We start from the raw sequence: 21,248 nt of genomic DNA on the forward strand, positions 1-21,248 counted from the left end.
TTGGTAGCATATTATTTTACAAGAGAGGTTTTCTATTTCTTTTCTTGAGACAGAAAATAGCCCAGATCTCTTCATTTGTAAATATTACCTCCCAATATTGGCATAGTGATCATGAGTTCTGATCCTGACTCCACCACTTGTCTGCTGTGTGGCCTTGGGCAAGTACCTTCATTTTTCTGGGCCCCATTTACCCCACCTGTAAAATGGGGATTAAGATTGTGAGCCTCAAGAGGGACAGGGACTGTGTCCAACCCGATTTGTTTGTATCCACTCCTGTGATTAGTACAGTACTTGGCACGCAGTTAAGCGCTTAACAAATACCACAATTATTACTGTTATTTATTTCAACAATAAAGAAGTTGATTAAGGCTCTGAAATTTTTTTTAAAAAAGATACTTTCAGAGACTAATATGATTATTTTAAATTAGTCATGCAAATCAGGCATGCTTTACCCTTTCCTGTGAAAGACTTCATGTTTTTATGTTCACAAGCACTTTTAAAGAGTTGAAAATTACTAGTAAATGCCTTATACAATTATTAGCACTGGATTAAGTTATTAGAGGGAACCAGATGGGTGAATGGAACTGTTTTCTTACAAATGCAGTGTTGAGTACAATTTCATTTTGAATGTGGGGTGAACTTGAAATAGGGTTTTGAGGGGGTGGGGCATTGTGGGAGAGGAATATTTTGGAAGTGGAGTTTTATGGAGGGACAGAGAAAGGAGGAGAAAAGGGAAGGAGGGAAAGAAAAGGGAGGAAGGGAAGAGGAAAAGAGTAAAGAGGAGAGAGAAAGAAGGGAAAAGGGCACTTACTCTCCTGCTGCTGATGGGGTTTTTCTTGCTAGGGCCAAGCAAGGGATTCTTCTCACATCGCCTCCCAGAGATCCTTGAGAAGAGACACACCCCCGCCTAGCTCCATGTTTGCCCAAGTTTGCAGCTGGAGGGATCATTAGCATCCACTTTGATGTTTTTGAGGATCAGTGTAGGTGGCAGGACTGAGGACAGAAGAGCAGAAAGGGGTCAAATTCATTCAGAAACGCTGGGGGGGGATACAAGGTGATCAGGTTGTCCCACATGGGGCTCACATTTTTAATCCCCATTTTACAGATGAGGTAACTGAGGCCCAGAGAAGTGAAGTGACTTGCCCAAAGTCACACAGCAGAAAAGTGTGGAGGAAGGGGATACTTGTGCACAGTTTCCTCATGTTCCCAGCAGCATTCCAGTTCTTGGAGCAACTGCTGTGTGCCATAGTATCAACCCCCCCACACCCCAAAAAAAACATGGAGCTAATTTCAGGCTACTCCCAATGTGGCCTTGCCCATTCTCTTTAAGCTGTACAAGTACAGCCAAGTTTGGCTTCGTGCCCATTTACCCTGGACCGGGGGCCTCAGGTCTCATGGAATTTGGAGGCCGTCCTAAGCCCACAGGAGTCAAAAAGTGATCCTTTCCCTTAAGTAGCTTACATCTAAGGAAAGAAGCCAGTACACAAAAACGAAGAATTAAATGGCAAAAATAAAAAGATTCGACCCAAACTTCCTGAGCAGCTCAGAAAAGATCTACCATGGCTCTAACAGAAGTTCCTCTCAGGTCTGTGGCTTCGAGTTCAGATTGACTTCAGTCAGTGAATATGGTTTAGTGTTTCTGCCCTTTGCCTGCAGTTTCAGGCTTTGGCACTGATTGGGCTTTGGGTCACTGGGTCCCCTCGGTCAAAACCGGAAAGTTCTTCACTTGCTAAATATTGTGCGGGCAGACATCTGCTCGGACTTTGCCCTGGCCAGAGTCGGTGGAGCTTACTGGACCTTTCCCCTTGTGTTCTGGTCCAGCAGAAGGGGGTTGGGCTAGAGAAGGGGTGAGAGGGAACCCTGAAGAAAAGGTCCCTTACTATGCTGCACAGTCCTGAATCCAAACAGAGGGAGGGAGGGACGGTTCTCTCAGGGCAGTGTCACCCTGTACTCCCTCAGGGGCATCAGGGTTTCCCATCACGGAAGGAAGAGGGAAAAGAGGAAGCCGTAGTGATAAGTATCAATCAGTCAATCAATCAATCGTATTTATTGAGCGCTTACTATGTGCAGAGCACTGTACTAAGCGCTTGGGAAGTACAAACTGGCAACCTATAGAGACAGTCCCTACCCAACAGTGGGCTCACAGTCTAAAAGGGGGAGACAGAGAACAAAACCAACCATACTAACAAAATAAAATAAATAGAATAGATATGTACAAGTAAAATAAATAAATAGAGTAATAAATATGTACAAACATATATACATATATACAGGTAATACAGGTATAAGTAATACCTGTGAAGCCCTGAAAATGCCAATCCCATGTAATAACATATTCTCCAGGTAGTTACAAATATCCTTTTTGTTAGTTGGCTCACAAAGGACTGTTTAAAAAACGTGGGTTCTGCAAAAATATTTTCCAATCTGATGTGGTATGCCCCATACAGACATTAAGTTATTGTTTTGGAGGTCAGGGAGTCTTGTCTGCCAACTTTATTGTACTCAGGGCTTGGTACAGTGCTCTGTACATAGCCCTCCATAAATACCATTATTGATTGAATCCTTCATTTCAGCGACATTACAAAAGGCTGTCTTTTAAATACAGTAGGATTAACATTCTAAACAATTGGGTTTTCATAGTTATTTATTATTAGCTTACTTTATTTTTTACAGACACCATTTTCAGGCTTTTAAACCACTTCACATTTTTAACATTTGAAAAACAAATGGTAGAGGAGGAACTTCCTTGTGTTTTTGCAGCAAGCTATTTATACACATTTTTATTGGGTGAAAGGTTAGTGCCACCCCAGGCCTTGTAAACTTCATTTGTCCAACTGGTATCATTTTCACTCCAGATGTAAGCCCTCCGTTGGACAGAGATTATGTTGGAACTGATTGTCTTGCTTCTACCCCAGCACTTAGCACAGTGTTTGACCCATAGAATACACTTCACAAATTCCAATATTATTAGTAGTAGTAGTAAAATTTAGGTCACTAGATTAATGTTTTGGGAAATAAAACCCAGTAAATAAGTTCTTGTAATTAGATATTGGCTGCTATATATATAAATACATATTTACTCTAGCTTAATCTAGGATGAAAATCCTTCCATTAATAACAGTTGATTATTTTTTCTTCCAGTAATGGAGTGGGGCGAAGATGTAAAGGCAATTTTAGATGATGAAGCTGTGATGCTGGTGAACCATCAATCAACGGGAGACGTGTGCACGTTAATGATGTGCCTACAAGACAAAGGCATGGTAAGTAATTGGAAGGGAAACAAGTGCAAAAGAAATGTCATATTACTTCTATATTGTAAAGATGACTCCTTTTCCTTGTATTTCCTTGAGGAAAATAAAATTGAATGAGAATTACTGAGTGAAAGAAATAGGAATTTGGGGTAGATATAGTGAATTAAAACAAAGTGAAGTGAAAGAAAAATCTATGATGGTTTAACCAAGATAGTTGTTGGCATGGGTATTTAGGAGAAGTGTTTGGAAAGCTCTTCTGAAATGTATCTGTCTGTCTGTCCGTCCGTCTGTCCATCCATCCCCCTTATTCCCAAAGATCTATGATTGGCTCCCTGACTGTCTAGATAGTGATTAGCTTGGAGGGTTGAGAAGGTTGAGTGGGGAGAGCAAATACAAAATTATTTCAAATTAGCCTCTGTGTCACTTGTTCCTCTTCTTCCCTTCCCCTTCGATAACCCCTTACTGTAGAGAACAAAGGCTTGTGGCTGTCTGGTGGCAAATAATTAGAATAAATAATTGACCGTGTAGGTTTGTTGATTATACTCAATCAGTCATATTTACTGAGTTCTTATTATGTGCACAGCACTGTACTAAGCACTTGGGAGAGTACGACTCTGCACTCGTTCACCCCTCACATCCAGTCCGTCACCAAAACCTGCTGGTCTCACCTCCGCAACATCGCCAAGATCCGCCCTTTCCTCTCCATCCAAACCGCTACCCTGCTGGTTCAAACTCTCATCCTATCCCGACTGGATTACTGCATCAGCCTCCTCTCTGATCTCCCGTCCTCCTGTCTCTCCCCACTTCACTCTATACTTCAGGCTGCTGCCCGGAACATCTTTGTGCAGAAACGCTCTGGGCATGTTACTCCCCTCCTCAAAAATCTCCAGTGGCTACCAGTCAACCTACGCATCAGGCAAAAACTCCTCACCCTGGGCTTCCAGGATGTCCATCCCGTCGCCCCCTCCTACCTCACCTCCCTTCTGTCCTTCTCCAGCCCAGTCCGCACCCTCCGCTCCTCCGCCGCTCATCTCCTCACCGTACCTCGTTCTCGCCTGTCCCGCCATCGACCCCCAGCCCACGTCCTCCCCCTGGCCTGGAATGCCCTCCCTCTGTACATCCGCCAAGCTAGCTCTCTTCCTCCCTTCAAAGCCCTACTGAGAGCTCACCTCCTCCAGGAGGCCTTCCCACACTGAGCCCCTTCTTTCCTCTCCCCCACCCCATCCCCCCTGCCCTACCTCCTTCCCCTCCCCACAGCACCTGTATATATGTTTGTACAGATTTATTACTCTATTTTACTTGTACATATTTACTATTCTATTTATTTTGTTAATGATGTGCATCAAGCTTTACTTCTATTTATTCTGATGACTTGACACCTGTCCACGTGTTCTGTTTTGTTGTCTGTCTCCCCCCTCTAGACTGTGAGCCCATTGTTGGGTAGGGACCGTCTCTATATGTTACCAACTTGGACTTCCCAAGTGCTTAGTACAGTGCTCTGCACACAGTAAGCGCTCAATAAATATGACTGAATGAATGAATACAACACAACAGAATTGGCGGGCACGTTCCGTGCCCATAACGAGTTTACAGTCTAGGGGGGATAACATATTAATATGAGCCCACTGTTGGGTAGGGACTGTCTCTATATGTTGCCAATTTGTACTTCCCAAGTGCTTAGTACAGTGCTCTGCACATAGTAAGCGCTCAATAAATACGATTGATGATGATGATGATAAATAAGTAATTTATAATTTAAAGCTATGTACTGGAGCAGAGTTTCTTCTTACAGTGGTGGGTTCAGGCATATTTACCTTGAAGTGGTGACCTGTGGAGATTATTTTAGCTCAGTGGTTCAAATGGCTCTTACCAGGGAAGGCAAGTGTTTAAAAACAAATCCACATTTGCTGAGGCTTGATTAATAGAAATAGATGTTCTCTTCATTCAGAATGGATAGCATAAAAGGTCTAAATTACTTCAATGGTCATGTTTACACACTAGACTTAATTTTTGGTTAAATATCACAATGAAGATTTCATTACCGTTTCCTGGGTTAGCTAATGTGGAATGCTTAAAGACATTATTTGCATTTACATTTGATTGTAGGGATCAGGTACACTAATTTTTGTTGTACTTTCCCAAGTACTTAGTACCAATGTTCTGCACACAGTAGGAGCTCCATAAATGCTATTGATTGAAGATTGAGGTAGGAAGTGTCATAATTGTTATTTTATATCTTGTTACCTATTTGGAATTCAAGGTGCATTGTAGTTTTATTTAAAAACCCGCATTGTTTTCACTTTGTGGCGTATGGCAAGGCAGGAAAAAGTGAATGGAAATCTGGTACAGTGGATAGATAGAGCATCGGCCTGCAAGTCAGAAGGTCATGGGTTCTAATGTCGGCTCCGCCACTTGTCTGCTGTGTGACCTTGGGCTGGTCACTTCTCTTTTCTCATACATAGACCTGTCAGAAAAACAAGGTTAAGTTCATGCCAGTGCCTACCTTTCAAGTTTTAGTTTATTGCTTCCTTTTTAGTTTATCCATTCCCTACTGTGTGGTGAAGAAACCAGGGTCTAGCTTATTTCCAAAACTCTGTTGCCTACATATTTTTATCAGTTGTATTGATGCCCTTCTTCCTATTTTATGTTTAAAATCTACTTCTTCCTAACGCCTCCATTACACTGTAAATTCTAGGAGTGTGCACATCCTGTCTTCTGTTGTACATTGCCAAGGGCCTATCACTGTACAGTGACACTTAAATATTGGTGGTGATCCCCATTTTCCATTAACTACAATTTGTTTCCTGTTTTGTAAATGTTTCAGGTTGTTGCTCAAATGATGTGGGTGATGGATCATATCTTTAAGTACACAAATTTTGGTGTTGTTTCTCTAATTCACGGAGACTTCTTTATAAGACAGGTAAGCAGTAGGCATCGATAAAACGGCGGCTCCTTTCTCAGTCTGGGAATTGATCAAAAATAACAAATATGTTGTTTTCTGATACTTCAGAGGTGAAAACATTAATGGGTTGTTAGAGGATTCATTTATAGTATATACATTATTAGAAATGCAGTGTCAAATAGACTGTAAAGTCCTTGTGAGCAAGGATCACATCTACCAACTCTTGTATTGTACTTTCCCAAGTACTTAGAACAGTGTGCTACACACAGTAACTGCTCAATAAATACCATTGATTGAACGATTAAAGACTTAAAAGCAGAGGGGTAATGTTAAAATAATTGTCTTGGCATCTTAAATACTGTAAATGTCGTCAATATTAATAAGTGAATAGCAGTTAAATTTTTAAAATTTACAGCTTTTCCAACTAGAGTTACATAATACACAATAGGCAAATATATTCTCTGTGTACATATTTTCTCACATATGTACACTGACTACATCACTTTGGAAGTGTTTATGCCATTTGAAAAAAATATAGAGAAGTTTCTCTCCATTAGTGGATTAGAACAGTAATCGCCAATCATGTGGATGAAGCTCACCTCTTGCTGTTTAGCTCTTGCTTATGTGCACACACCCCTGCCTGTTTGTCTCCTTACCCCTCGGTCATGGGCACTGTTTTGCAATTTGGGGGAAAATCTTTAATCTGATGAGTACTGAAATCATAAAAATTAATTTGAAAGTTTATGTAAATGTAATTACTTCAATGGTCATGTTTACACACTGGAATCAATTTCTGGTTAAGCGGTATATTTCAAGAAGTCTGATCAAGTATTTGTTTATAATTGAAATGATCTGAAATATATATTTGATTTTTATTTTGTGAATCCTTCAATTTAATAAACTGGATCTCCTTCGCAGGTTTTCCTGGGGGAAGGATATATAGAAGTGATATTGCTTGAAAGGATTTGAGAGACCAACGTGCATTAAGTAATCTGCTTGCATATATGTGTTTTTTGTACAACCCACTCCAGGGTAAGTCTCACCGTGATCAACAGCTGCTTCTTCTCAAGAATCACCTAGAAAAATTTTACAGGAGCAGAGATCGAAAGTGGATCGTACTGTTTCCGGAAGGTGGCTTTCTCAGAAAGAGGAGGGAAACAAGTCAGGCGTTTGCCAAGAAAAATAATTTGCCATTCCTTACACATGTCACTCTGCCAAGGCTTGGAGCAACACAAATGATTCTGAAAACGCTCACTGCTCAACAGGAAAATGGAACCCCTGCAGCTGGAGATGCTAGGGTGCCAGGTATGGTAGTTTATTTATATATATAAATGTGTATGTGTGTGTATATATATATGTATATGTATATATACATATATATACACACATATATATGTGTGTGTGTGTGTGTGTGCGCACACACGTGTATATTTTTTTCTATTCTTGATGGGCTCGAACTAAAGAGGTTTTTATAAAAGAAATCACTGCTCAGGAGATGGAAATGTTCATTTTAAATCATCAGCATCCAATCTGTGCAAAGCCCTGTTCTGAGGGGAATTATAAAAGATGACATGATCTACCTGTCCTTGAGGGAGGGTAGAAAACACAAAAAATACAAATGAACGATTAGATAAGTGCTCGGTGTAAAATACCCAGCATTTTCCATCACATCTCCAGAACCTGCTCCTTACTGTCCATCCAAACTTCAGCCATGGTTGAACCAAGCACCTGGCCTCTCCTGATTCAACTACCGCATCAACCTCCTTATGTGCCTCCAGCCTCTCCCTTCTCCAAACCCTTCTCGGTCCCTCCCCACTCCAGCCCCTGCTCCACGCTGCTGCCCAGTCCATTTTTCTAAAAGTGCTTTGCGCACACCTCTCCACTCCTCAGAATCCTCCAATGGTTGCCCGCTCCTCTCCACATCAAGCTACTGTGGCTCAGTGGAAAGAGCAGAGGTCATGGGTTCAAATCCCAGCTCTGCCAACTGTCAGCTGTGTGACTTTGGGCAAGTCACTTTTAACTTCTCTGTGCCTCAGTTACCTCATCTGTCAAATGGGGATTAAAATTGTGAGCCCCCCATGGGACAACCTGATCACCTTGTAGCCTCCCCAGCGCTTAGAACAGTGCTTTGCACATAGTAAGCGCTTAACAAATACTGACATTATTATTATTATTATCAAGCAGACACTCCTGAACACTGGCTTTAGGACACTCACTCATCTCTCTCGCCCTATTTATCTTTGCTCCTCTCTTCACTACTTTCCCCCCACCATCTCGCACACTTGGCTCTTTTCAGGCCAACCTGTTCACTGTACCTTGTTCTCAACTTCCTCTACACTGAGCTCTTGCTTATGCTATCCCACCCTCTTTGCAACCGGCAGACCATTACGCTCCCTACTGCCAAGGCCCTTCTGAAAATTACGTCTTCTCCAGGAGGCCTTCCCTGATTAACCTCTCATCTCCCCAACTTGTTTCCCTCCTGCCGACACTTCACTCGAGCATTTGGGCAAGTCTCCCTCCTTGCCCCTCCACAACACACTTGTGTACATCTCATTATACTTTATTGTGCCCCCTCCCTACAATTTATTTTAGTGTATCTCTCTCCCCCACTAAATTTTAAGCTCCTTGAAGGCAGGAATCAAGTTTATTAGCTCTATTTGTTCATTCAAGTGCTCATTACAATGCTCTGCACAGAGTAGGCGTTCAGTAAGTAGTATTGATGGTAGTAATGGTCCTGGTCCTAAAGTTAAGCCTCAGTGGAACTGTTTTGTGAAAACATAAGTCTTTTGATTCTCGTTCCAATACTTTAGCCACTAAGCACTGTCTTATCTCCTGGTAACACTCAACTGGCCTTTCTCACAAGGCAAAGATGTAGCAGTTGGAGGTCCTGTATTATCCATCACTTTCCAAGCTTTTGATAATGGAGCCAAATAGAAAGTTAGATAACACTCCACCTACATAAAAACATGGGAAGGGAATATAGAAGATATTTTGCTGAAATGGGAGAAAGAGGAGAAAGGGAAAATTATAAATCAATCGATTAATTGAAGAAGTATGACTATTCTTACTTGGCATAACTGTTTTAGAAATCTGGTGTGTATAAATGGTGAGGAGTAACCAATGAATTTTTCCAAATGAATTGCTCCAATCTTAGTCGTTTATTAAGTAGGGCACCATTATTGATTTGTAGGCAGCAGTAATAATGCTAATAATAATAATGGTGGTATTTAAGCACATACTATGTGCCAAGCACTGTTCTAAACCATCTTGCCAAAACATGTTGGCCACCATTAATCAGTTTGTTAGTGTTTTCAGTGTATCATTGGGCACCATGCTGCCTACGTACCAAATTTTACCAACAATTTTTATGAATGAGAGTCTCTGGTTGTGTGTAATAATAATAATAATAATAATAATAATAATAATAATAATAATGGCATTTGTTAAGCGCTTACTATGTGCAAAGCACTGTTCTAAGCGCTGGGTTTCCCAAAATCTCATCCTTGGCCTTCTTCACAATGTTTCACGATAATTTACATGGTACCTTATGTGCTTGCCTTTGGAGCAGAATCAATTGCATATAGCCACTCTTAGATGACTGCTACAAGGTACTGTAATGATTTCCTCTAGAGTTGGAAAGAAGTCTCTCAAGGACTGGAAAGTGATCCCATCATCAAACTTCAAAATCCCTCGATGAGCTCTGGCTTGATTGCATTTTTGCTGTTTGCTTTGTCCTTCTTGGTGAAGTGGCATAGGAGTGGAGTGACAGTCTATCGCCAGAAGTCAGAGTCCTTAGAAATCATAGCTTCAGCTTTCGGACCTCAAAATAGATCTGGGGTCACGCTATTCTTAGTGAAAATTTCCGCCATTCATTCAAATTCCCCAAATCAGAGAAAATGTTAAAGCTAGAGAATTATAATGGCATCATTTAGAGACAGATTAAATTTTTAATTTTTTTTTAATGGTATATGTTAAGCACTTACCATGTGTCAAACACTGTTCTGAGCACTGGGGTAGGTACAAGTTAATTAGGATGGACACAGTTCCTGTCCCTCATGTGGCTCACATTCTAAGAGGGAAAACAGGTATTGACTCTCCATTTTACAGTTGAAGATACTAAGGCATAGAGAAGTTAAGTGACTTGCTCAAGGTTGCAGGGGCAGATAAGAACCCACATCCACTGACTTCCAGACTCATGCTTTTTCCCCTACAGCAGGCTTCTTTAATTTGAAAATTGTTTAAGAAACTGAAAATTAGGTAAGCAATTTCAGTTGTTGGCAGAACAAAAATGAAATTCACTTAAATGTTACCGCTTTGTATTTATGCATAAATACTGCTCAGATTTCCAAAATAATTTTTGTGGATGACAGCAGTCACCTTTACTGTGGTTAGCATATGTATTTTAAAGTACTGTGATTGGATTTTATTGATGGAGTTATCTGGCATGTACGCTCATAAACCTACTCAATAGGCAGCAATAATGGAATGCTCATTCGTACTCTCAGGAGGCTGCATATAGTTAGGAGTAAATGAAGAGGGATATAACCTGCCTGATTGTGTATAAGAATTAAATAGCAAAAATAAGTAGGATTTTATCATAAAACTGGAAGGGGTTGTGAGAAGCCATCACGTCCACCCCCTTCTAGGTTGGACTGGGTTCATAAACCAACATTTTCATCCTCATCAACAAACATTTATTAGGCGTCTTCTTTAATCACTCACTATACGACTAATACTACAGAAGGTTTAGAGAGTACAATATAATCAGTTCCCCTACCATGTGGCAAACATTTACCTTCGGCTGAAAACTTAGTAGGATTAGGTGTTCACTGATTTGGAACTGTACTTTGAAACCTGGCATCACTTTATGTTACAGATATATCTTTAAAAATTCAATTAGTATGCCTACCTTTGACCCAATTTGTTTGCCTTTAAGAAAGAAAACAGCCTAAGACAATTTTTGGTTCTAGAAACTCTTTGCTTATTGATGGGCATTTAGTGTTTTCTTCTGGACATTTGGAAAAAATGATTCCTGCTGGTAACTTGGCATTTAGTTCGACAATTTTTGGTTCTAGAAATTCTTTGCTTATTGATGGGCATTTAGTGTTTTCTTCTGGGCATCTGGAAAAAAATGATTCCTGCTGGTAACCTGGTGTTTAGTTTTAGTTTAGTTTGTTAGATCAGTTTTGTTAATCAGTTGTCAGCATTCCATTGACTGGAGACACATTTCTAGGAAGAGTGGGAAAACTCAACAGCACAAACTGGAAAAGCGGCATTTCCTCTGAGGACTACTGTAGAAAATGAAAACTCAGAGTGCTTTGGCCGCCAGAAAGTGTGTTGTAAGGAGCAGCCAGGACTAAACCTCAGAAGGGAAGAAAATAGCCCCTTGAGACTGCATTTAAGAGTTTGTGTTTGCTGTTTCCTACAATCTACTTGGCACTAGGCTCCCTCGATCTTTCATCTTCATCATCTTCTATTAAAAAGACAAATTGGAAGAGTCTTTTAAATAGAAAATGAAAGTTCAGAATAGCTTGACTGCCAGAGATAGGCTGGGGCAATGTCAGCCAAGTCAAAACTGCAGAGGAAGGTCTTCCAAGTGGGATCTGCAATACTATAGGGGATTGCTGATATTTTTCTAACCTTCCTTTGCCAAGTTGTGATGTATTATCAGATATAGGAGATAGGATAGGATGGGAAGTGGGATAGGAGGTGGGAATATCTAAAGATCCTCCTGACCTACTTGAGTTGAAGAATTTAGTTCTCGTTCTTCAGGTGAACCACAAGAAAAATTAAATGCCAAATATTTGTCTTAGCTTAAATATGTTTTTCATACATTCCATTCTTTGCTTTAGTTTATACCTTCAACTTCATACTCTGGGAGTTTTTCAGTATTTTAAATTTAGCAAGCTTATTGTGAGGAGGGAATGGTCTACCAACTGTTTTATATTGTACACTCAGACCAAGGGCTTAGTAAAGTGCTCTGCACACAGTAAGCACTCAAATACGATTTATTTGTTTTATGGTCTGTGGTGATATTAGTTTTAAAGCCCTTAAAGGGCAAGAATTCTATCTTCTACTTCTGCTGTTTGCTTCTAAGTGCTCAGTTCAGTGCTTTGCACCTAGTAATGGCTCAGTAAATACTGTTGATAATGATGACAAAAGGGAAGGTGTTGTATAATTAAAATTTTAGTTTTGTGATTTGGGTTTCTTTTCAGTGGGAAGCAGTGTGGCCTAGCAGAAAGAGCATGGGCCTGCGAGTCAAAGGACCTGGGTCCTAATCCTGCTCCACCACTTGTCTGCTGTGTGACCTTGAGCAAGTCACTTAACTTCACTGTGCCTCAATTCTCTCATCTGTAAAATGGGGATTATTATTACTATTAGTTATTATTGTTAATAATAATAATAATGGTACTTGTTAAGCACTTACTATGTGCCAAGCACTGTTCTAAGCACTGGGGCAGATAGAAGTTAATCAGGTTGGGGACAGTCCCTGTCCCACATGGGCTCACGCTCTTAATCCCCATTTTGTAGATGAGGTAACTGGGATGTTAGATGTAAAGTGACTTGTCCAAGGTCACACAGTGGACAAGTGGCAGGGCTGGGATTAGAACCCAGGTCCTCTTGATTCCCAGGCCCATGCTCTATCCACTAAGCCGTGCAGTTTTTCACAGATTGACTGTGAGCCCCATGTGGGATGGGGACTCTGTCCAACTTGATTATCTTGTATTATAATAATAATAATAATGGTATTTGTTAAGCGCTTACTATGTGCCAGGCACGGTTCTAAGTGCTGAGAACTTTTTTTTTAAATGGAATTCATTAAGCGCTTACTATGTGCAAAGCACTGTTCTAAGTGCTGGGGAGGTTACACAGTGATCTGGTTGTCCCACGGGGGGCTCACAGTCATAATCCCCATTTTAAAGATGAGGGAACTGAGGCACAGAGAAGTTAAGTGACTTGCCCTAAGTCACACAGATGACAAGTGGCAGAGCCAAGATCTACCCCAGCATTTAGTACAGTGCCTGGCACATAGTAAGCATGTAATAAATACCATTTTTTTTTAACAAAATAGGGATTTTTTTTGAGAATCAAATTGTCCTACGGTATCAGTATTTCATTCAAGTGTGAGAATTTTTTTCCTGATCTCTCACAAAATGCCTAGTAAAAATCTCTTTCCCTCAAATTTCCTGGCTTTTTTTTTGTTTCATGTACATATAGCATACTGTGTGAGTTTATTGGCCAGTCTTCAGTGTTCACTGGGGCCAAAGGTAGTAGAATCGAGGCCAAAAAAACCCCCCAAAACACCCTGAGTTTGACTAGAGATAGGTATGAACTCTATTTTGTTTGGTTATCCAGCATTTAAGAGATAACTGAATGTCAAATAACTAGACATTTAGATAAGGTTTAAATGACTTACTAGTAACTCCTCAGAGCACCTAGTACAGAGTGCTGCATATACCTAAGTACTCAATAAATTATGGTAACTGAAGAAAATGTTCTCAACTAAATTGTGGCCATGCCCTCACAGATTGAATGAGCAGACGCGTACTTATTTCAGCTTAATAGGGAAACATCAGTTAAATCTGTTGGGCTTTCATAAATGAAGTATATTTGTTAATATTAAATATTGTCCAAGCAGTTCCAATCTTTGGGTTTAGTTTATGATGTATGTAGTGAGGTCACTTAATAGTCTTTTTTGTTTTTTGTATTTTAGAGGGCAAAACAAAAGGCCTCCAGTGGGTGATAGATACAACCATAGCTTATCCCAAAGCTGAGCCAGTAGACATTCAAACCTGGATTCTCGGCTACAGAAGACCAACAGTCACACATGTACATTACAGGTAAGACTTAAATATTAATCTAATAGAAATCCCATTTAAAGTTCTTTTTCAGGAGAATATAAAACTGTAAAAACATGCTTTATTTTAAATAACCAACAGAAAATACTTTGCTTAAAAAACTACAAAAACCAGCGTGAGGTGGGGTGTTTGATCATCAGGACAGATGCTCCACCTAAGGTTAACATCATCTTCACTGTCAAATATAGAATTTATTGAGAACTTACTATGTGCTGAGAAATATATTAAGCTCTTAGGGAATTTCCAGAAAAAGTAAAAGGCATGAATCCCAGCCTTCAAGAAACTTGTAATCAAGAAGACAGAAAAATTAGGAAAATGTAAAAATGTCAGAGCCTGGGCCTGGGACTCAGAAGGACCTGGGTTCTAATCCCAGCTCCACCATGTGTCTACTGTGTGACCTTGGGCAAGTCACTTCACTTCTCTGGGCCTGTTACCTCATCTATAAAATGGGGATTAAAAGCGTGAGCCCCATGTGGGGCAGGGACTGTCCAACCTGATTACCTTGTATCTACCCCAGTGCTTAGAACAGTTCTTAGCACATAGTAAGCACTTAGCAAGTACCATTATACTTATTATTATTATTGAAATAGTAAGCACAAGTGAAAAAATAGCACATATATTAATAACCTCACTTAAGTGGTCGTAGAAATGGTGCTAATGTGGAAACTGAAAGTTAGGAAAGGTGTTTTGGAGGGAGCTTCTTCAGAAGGGCTTTTAAGGGAGGAACAACTTAATTTGGCAAAACAAAAGTGGGAAGACATTCCAGATGGATGGTCTGAGCAAGGGTCAGAAGCAGGAGAGATTCTTGTGAAGAATGGTTAGAATGATAGTTTGTGAAAAAGGAAGAATGTGAATTAGGACAGGTGTCAGCAACCATTTTGTGCAGGAGGCCCCCCCACCCAAAGAATTATTGGTGTGCAAAGAGTACATTGTACAATTTTAGCATGTGGAAATGCTACTTGCTTAAGAGTTTTTTGATGGGGAAAGAAAAAAAAAAAGAGGGGGACAGTTACTTGACTGGATCCCTCCAATGAGTTTATAATTTAGTGTGAAGTGACAGGCACTAAAATAAATGACAGGGAGGGGAGAAGCAACAGAGTTTAAAGATATGCACATAAGTGCTAGGGGTGGGGTGGGAGGGCAGAGTACCTACATGTTTAGATAACGGGAAGTGGTGGTAAGGAGGGAAATTGGGTGGGGAAATAGATTAATAGAGCAATGGCCTGGGAGTCAGTGGACCTGGGTTCCAATTCCAGCTCTGCCAAATGCACTCTGTGTGACCATAGGCAAGTCACTTAACTTCTCTGTGCCTCAGTTCTCTTGTTCTCCCTCCTACTTAGACTGTGAGCCCCATGTGGGACAGAGACTGTGTCTGAGCAAGAGACTGGCAGCAAAAGTAACAAGATTGAGGTACAATTTGTACGTTGGCTTGAGAAGAGCAAAGCATGTGAGCTGTGGTATAGTGAAAGAGGAGTGAGGATGTGTATGGAGAAAAGAGCTGATTTGAGTGCCTTAAAGCCAGTAGTCAAGAGATTCTGCTTGGTGCAGAGAGGAATGGACACCTTTTGAAGTTCTTTGAGGAATGGGGAGACTTGCAAACCAATGTTATGGGGGTTGAGAGACAGAAGGTAAGGATTATGCCAAGTGGTTACCAATAATTTTCTTGTATTTTGGTTAATCCTCACAATATTTCAACTTTTGTACTCATTTCTTCCCCATATGCCGCAATTTATAGGTGTAAAAAAACAAGGCTAGAAGAGTGGACAGGTTAGGTAGTAAGTGGGAAGTTGGGGATCCAGGGGAGAGAGGAGCTAAAGAGCATCAAACAAGGGGCCACAAGACTGAGGTTAAGGAAAGACAGCAAGAAGGGAGGCTCCTTATTGTTCTGTCTTGTCACTTCTTTGCCTTCCTGCCACTCTCTGCTTCCCCAGCCACCCAATTTGCCTTGAAAATTCTTTATTAAACCTTTATTGTCTGTACAAACATGTTCAGCAAATTAAACGCTAACTTTCTCCTAGCCCAACATTCTGCCTGCTCCTGTCCCCTACCAGTCTCCTACTTCAGTACCTCCAGCTTCTTGCTCAGTGTATAGTCCCAACTCTTTTATTCCCTATTTGCAACTCTGCCTGCTCTTCCCTGCCCTGGGTCTCCTACCTAACTTCTTCTCCTTTCTCACCTGACTTGGTCCTTTGTCCCCACATTTTTCTATTTTGGGTCCCTTGGTCTCATCCTAATGGAGTATTAGGTGAAAAATTAGGGGTATAAAAGGAAAAAAGGTAGGAATCTTAAATTCGTCGACCATGTGGTGGGACATCAAAAGAGGTCAAGACCACACTGTTCCTCCAAGGACTCCACTGGCAATAGAGTCCCACTGTTGGAGACTAAATTCTAGATTGGCTAGAACGTGATCTGACATCGTAGAGGCATTTCTTTTGTTCCTGTGCTCACTTCAGAGGGCACCTGACTGTGAATGTTCCCAGTCTGGTTCCCTAGTCCTTGGCATCTAACTTATTCTCCTGCCTGTGCAGCTCTGCTTGAACTTTTGGATTTGCACTGTTTTCCCCAGTCCACTTTACACTGGCCTCAACTCGCCTTTGACCTGGGTCCTCCAGTCCCCAGTCACTTTAATTCTTAATATGTCATTAATTATTAAATAATTCTTAATAGCTACGCCCTTTGAATAAAATAGAGAGGATAACCAGATACCAGTACAGACGTTGGTTTTAGATCTGAGGAAGCCATGACAGACCGTACTACATACAGAAATTTAAAATACTCAGAAATGTCAGCATTCCTTCTTCGTGTAACAAGGCTTTCTTGGTCATCTTTATATGTATACGAATACCTAAGACCCTGCTGCATTAATCTTACCTGTGAACCCCATGTGGGACAGAGACTGTGTCCAACCTGATTTATCTTGTATGTCTCCCAGTGCTTAGAAAGGTGCCTGGCACATAGTAAGTGCTTAACCAGTTGTTTTTTTTATGGCATTTATTAAGCACTTACTATGTGCCAAGCACTGTTCTAAGCACTAGGGAGGTTACAAGGTGATCAGGTTGTTCCCCAGGGGGCTCACAGTCTTCATCCCCATTTTACAGATGAGGGAACTGAGGCACAGAGAAGTGAAGTGACTTGCCCAAAGTCCCACAGCTGACAAGTGGCGGAGCCGGGATTTGAACCCATGACCTCCGACTCCAAAGCCATGACTCTTTCCACTGAGCCATGCTGCTTCTCTAAAGAAAAGAAAAAGACTTTAAACTTGAAAATCAGTGTGATTAAATAGAAAATAAGGTGTAACAGATCACTTAGTGACATTTTAAAGAGTAAAAATAATTCATTTGAATGATTTCCTGTGGAATGCTGCCTCCTTTGTGCCTTGTGCATCTCCTGTGGAATTCCCCTTCCTCTTCCTTTATGATTTGTCAGTTGGTATCAGTCGTCACCTTTGGTGTGCATTATTTTGCCCCAAAATGGAGTGGAAAGGATATTAAACTGTGTATAATCCAGGATATCACTTCTGCTCCTGCTTGGGTAGAATCTAATCCTTTCCTATCAAATGGGGAAATTGAAAATTGACACCAAGTGGCCAGTAATCACTTAAGTGGAAAGGGCATACCCTCCTGCTTATTAAAAGTAAAGGTAGATTTTATGTCTCACAGTTTTGTTTGAATTCCAGGTTACATTTTTAGTTCTGGGAGCATACTGGATATTGAATTTTGGATACTCCTAATTGAAGGGAGGGCAGAATTCAAAAAGTTATCCAATTCACTTCAACTCCAGTCTGTGTTCTCCAGCATTTGGAGGGCAACTTGTCTGTTTACTTTTCTTAAGCAATTGCTCTTCAGGATTTTTTTGTTTGTTTCAGTACTTCATTTCTCTGAAAGTTGTAAATATGTTGTATTGATTTCCTTTCTAGCTATGGTCAATACCATTAACAATCTGGGGATAAGGAATCCTTAAAGAAGGGAAAAGCCCAGATTTGTGGTCTACATATAAAAATGCCAAAAGATGATGTAAATAGAAAACTTGTTTTAGCTCTTTAACCTTTGTCAGATAGCTTCAAGTACACTTCAGGGTCAGTGAATTCAGATAAATCGGTGTCAATTGTTTTGTTTTTCATTCCTAGTTTACCACTTGCTGTCAGATACGCTTTGTAATCTTTTGCATGAGTGGAGCGGAGGTGTACTAATAAGAAAATAAATGTAAAAGTGTCTGTTTTACACACTGTCAGATGCTGTCCAAAACCCTCCCTGCCTTTAAGGACGTGCCAGTTTAGCATAGTCAATCTTACAGAGAAGATCTGCTCTACCATTGTGAGCAGGTTCTTACATTTGGGTTCACTTATCCTCAGCTCCTGATTATTTATCGTTTTTTGGGGGGTCAGGGAGCACTGAGCAAGACCCTGAAATATGATCAATCACCCCACCAATCAATCGTATTTATTGAGCACTTACTGTGAGCAGAACCCTGTTCTAAGTGCTTGGGAGAGTACAGTATAACAGATTTGCGAGCCATGTTCCCTGCCCACAAAAGAGCTTCGTCTAGAGAGGAGATAGACATTAAAACAAATTATAGATATGTACTTAAGTGCTGTGGGGCTGAGGGTGAGGTCCTCGAAGAGGAAGAGGCCTGTGTCGTATGTGTGTTTTACATTCTACAGAGTGGGCGTTCAAGAAAAAATAGCAACTGTTAGCAACACTGTATTAGACTTAGTAGTCAATATTGGCTTTATTTTGGTTCTTTATAGTTGATAAAGTTTAGTGAAGAGCATTTGATCTCTTTGGTATTGAAATTAAGACAAGGGCTGATTGTCAGTCTCAAACTTTGCAGTCTCTTTGTGTGGGATTTAATGTTGTTGAAGGCTTGTAGAAGATGGTGAAGATTTTGTTCTCGTTTTCAAGAACTTTACATTTTCACCAGCCTCAGTATTGAATCAGCCTTAGTGAGCAGTTTGTTTATGGTCTTTTATCTCATACTTAGGATCCTAGTCTTTGCTTATTTTGGCAAATAATGTCCACCACGCAAAATTCTAATTTTGTTTTGTTTCCAGAGAAAGCTTTCCTACCAAGTGATAATGGAAGTCGGAGTGTTTCATGACTCCATGTAACGACTAATTTCCCTTTTGGCATATCCTCACTGGGCCTCATCTTCCTTGTAATTTACTTTCAGAACTTGCCCCCCTTGGAAAGCCCAGATTTTGCCTCAATTTTCCGGACATAAGTAAATTGCTATATTTGGTTAGATGGACAGGAAACTTAACTTCCAATACACAAAGATTGTCTGCTACATAAAATAATTCCCTCTTGCCATTTCTCTTTCTCCTCAAACTTTTGGAGGGCTCTGATTTTAAGGTTGCTTAAAACAAAACAAAAATCAGGCTGTCTAGCTTTAGACTGAAAAGTGGAACAAGTTGGGCTGTTTACTCTGTGATGAAATGAAGTTAAGCAGTCTAATAGATGAGATCATAGTAAACAGCAGCAGCTGGTGCAGTTTGTTATGGAATTGTGTAGACTGTGGCTCAAAACCAAGAATAGGTCTAATGAGCTTGAATTTACCCAGTGTGAAATTTCCTTGGAATCAAGGAAAATTAATCTAGAAAGTGGATTACTTCTAGATGTGATTCCAGATGCCTCAATTGGTATGATGCATCATTTAAAAAAAAAATCAACTCCTCAAGGTCAGTGTTCATGCCTGCCAACTCTATTGTACCCTCCCAAGTACTTAGTACAATAGGCACTCAGATACTGAATATCTGCTTATACCATATGCTACTTTTGTTGACTGCTATAGAAGGTCAGGTGTGAGTTCTGCAATTCATTCGTTTTCTTTAAAATGTCACCTGTGTGGTATCAGACAATGGGGGTCAGATTCTAAAGTATGAGTTTTCCTTAACTTGGGGCTCACAGGAATGTAACCCCGACATAATAACTACCTATTTAAGTTGTGACTACTTACTTAAAGGTAGGTTTGCTGGGTTCTTCTTAAAGAGTCTGTGCCCCCTTGAGGAGTGAGAGTTTTTCTAAAAAATGTATTTTGATGATTGAATATGTTTTTTCCTTTTCCTCTGTTAGGGTTTTTCCTGTTAAAGATATCCCTTTGGAGAGTGAAGCCCTTGCTAATTGGCTGTATCAACGGTTCATTGAAAAGGAGAAACTCTTATCACATTTCTATGAAACAGGTAATGTTTTTTCTCAGACCTATGCTTTTTTCATCTCTTGGAAAGATTACAAAACTTGCGGGTTCTTCCATAACCCCGTAATGGAGCCAGCCTACCTTATGTTACATGTCCAAGCGTAAAACTGGGGGAAGTCGGTCCGTCAGTGTAGACAGCAGCTCACCAAATCTACCAAAATGGACAGGGAGATACAAATAATGCTGGGACTTGTGAAACAGGGTTCTACCACGTATCTAGTTGTATATGGTACAGTTTCAAAATGTGAACCAGAGGGAAGCCAAAAGCAACTTGGCATGGGTCTGTAAATTATTCCTGGTTAATTAACAGACCATTTCCATAATCTGCAGAGGTTAGTTTGCATTTTTGTTCTTGCCCTCTAAAATGTCAGTAATCTCATCAAATTTAGTAATCCAGAGATTTGAGCATATTCTTAATTTTGCCAAGTCATTAACAAAATTAGGAAATACTACTGGTTTTATGACTGTTGCTACCCTTCAAGTCACTTCTGATTCCCATCAGCTGTCTAGACTGTCTCTCCCTAGTTTTATTAATGAGAATATCATTAGGCAGAACTTGCATTTCCCAAGCACTTAGTACAGTGCTCTGCACACAGTAAGCGCTCAATAAATACGATTGATTGATTGATTGAAGCCAAAATCCAGCTTTAGCGAAACCTCCCATAATGCTGTAATTGTATTCTTAGAAAACACTACATTAAGCCATTGATTATCAGATTGCTTTTTCTGAACGATCGGCTCAACTGGAACTGGGGGGGTTAGGTTCTCATGACCTCAATTTTTCATAGTTAAAAATACACTAGTATGTATTTAATATAACACACAAGGGGACTTGTGCAAGGCTGACCTTCACTAGAAGTAATTCTGGCTCCATGGCATCTTCACTCCCTCACCCAGATCCTTATTAAGTGCTTACTGGCTACAGAGCACTGTACTAAGCCCTGGAGAAGAATTCAAGTAACAATTAAGGTCTGCACCTCCTAGATGTCGTCACAGTTCTTAGGTAAAGGGACGGTGGAGCCTCCGGGTAGCAGTTGGGAGTCT

The 21,248-nt window shown here is 40.4% G+C and overlaps 1 protein-coding gene and 1 long non-coding RNA gene across 2 annotated transcripts in view; one reads left to right on the forward strand and one right to left on the reverse strand.

The window, feature by feature from the left end:
• Positions 1-21,248, forward strand: part of LPGAT1 (lysophosphatidylglycerol acyltransferase 1) — a 52,285-nt gene that overhangs the window by 23,914 nt on the left and 7,123 nt on the right. Inside the window, exons 3-7 of the mRNA XM_038760751.1 lie at positions 3,142-3,260; positions 6,076-6,171; positions 7,185-7,458; positions 13,868-13,994; positions 20,084-20,190. Coding sequence (XP_038616679.1) covers positions 3,142-3,260; positions 6,076-6,171; positions 7,185-7,458; positions 13,868-13,994; positions 20,084-20,190 — 723 coding nt within the window. The remainder of the gene's footprint in view (positions 1-3,141; positions 3,261-6,075; positions 6,172-7,184; positions 7,459-13,867; positions 13,995-20,083; positions 20,191-21,248) is intronic.
• LOC119940583 overlaps positions 3,021-21,248 on the reverse strand; it is a 55,002-nt gene continuing 36,774 nt past the window's right edge. The window contains exons 4-5 of the long non-coding RNA XR_005455023.1: positions 20,286-20,355; positions 3,021-3,242 (exon numbers count right to left, since the gene is read on the reverse strand). This is a non-coding gene — a long non-coding RNA (uncharacterized LOC119940583). The remainder of the gene's footprint in view (positions 3,243-20,285; positions 20,356-21,248) is intronic.

Source organism: Tachyglossus aculeatus, chromosome 19, assembly GCF_015852505.1.
Source record: "Tachyglossus aculeatus isolate mTacAcu1 chromosome 19, mTacAcu1.pri, whole genome shotgun sequence".
Lineage (NCBI taxonomy): Eukaryota > Metazoa > Chordata > Mammalia > Monotremata > Tachyglossidae > Tachyglossus > Tachyglossus aculeatus.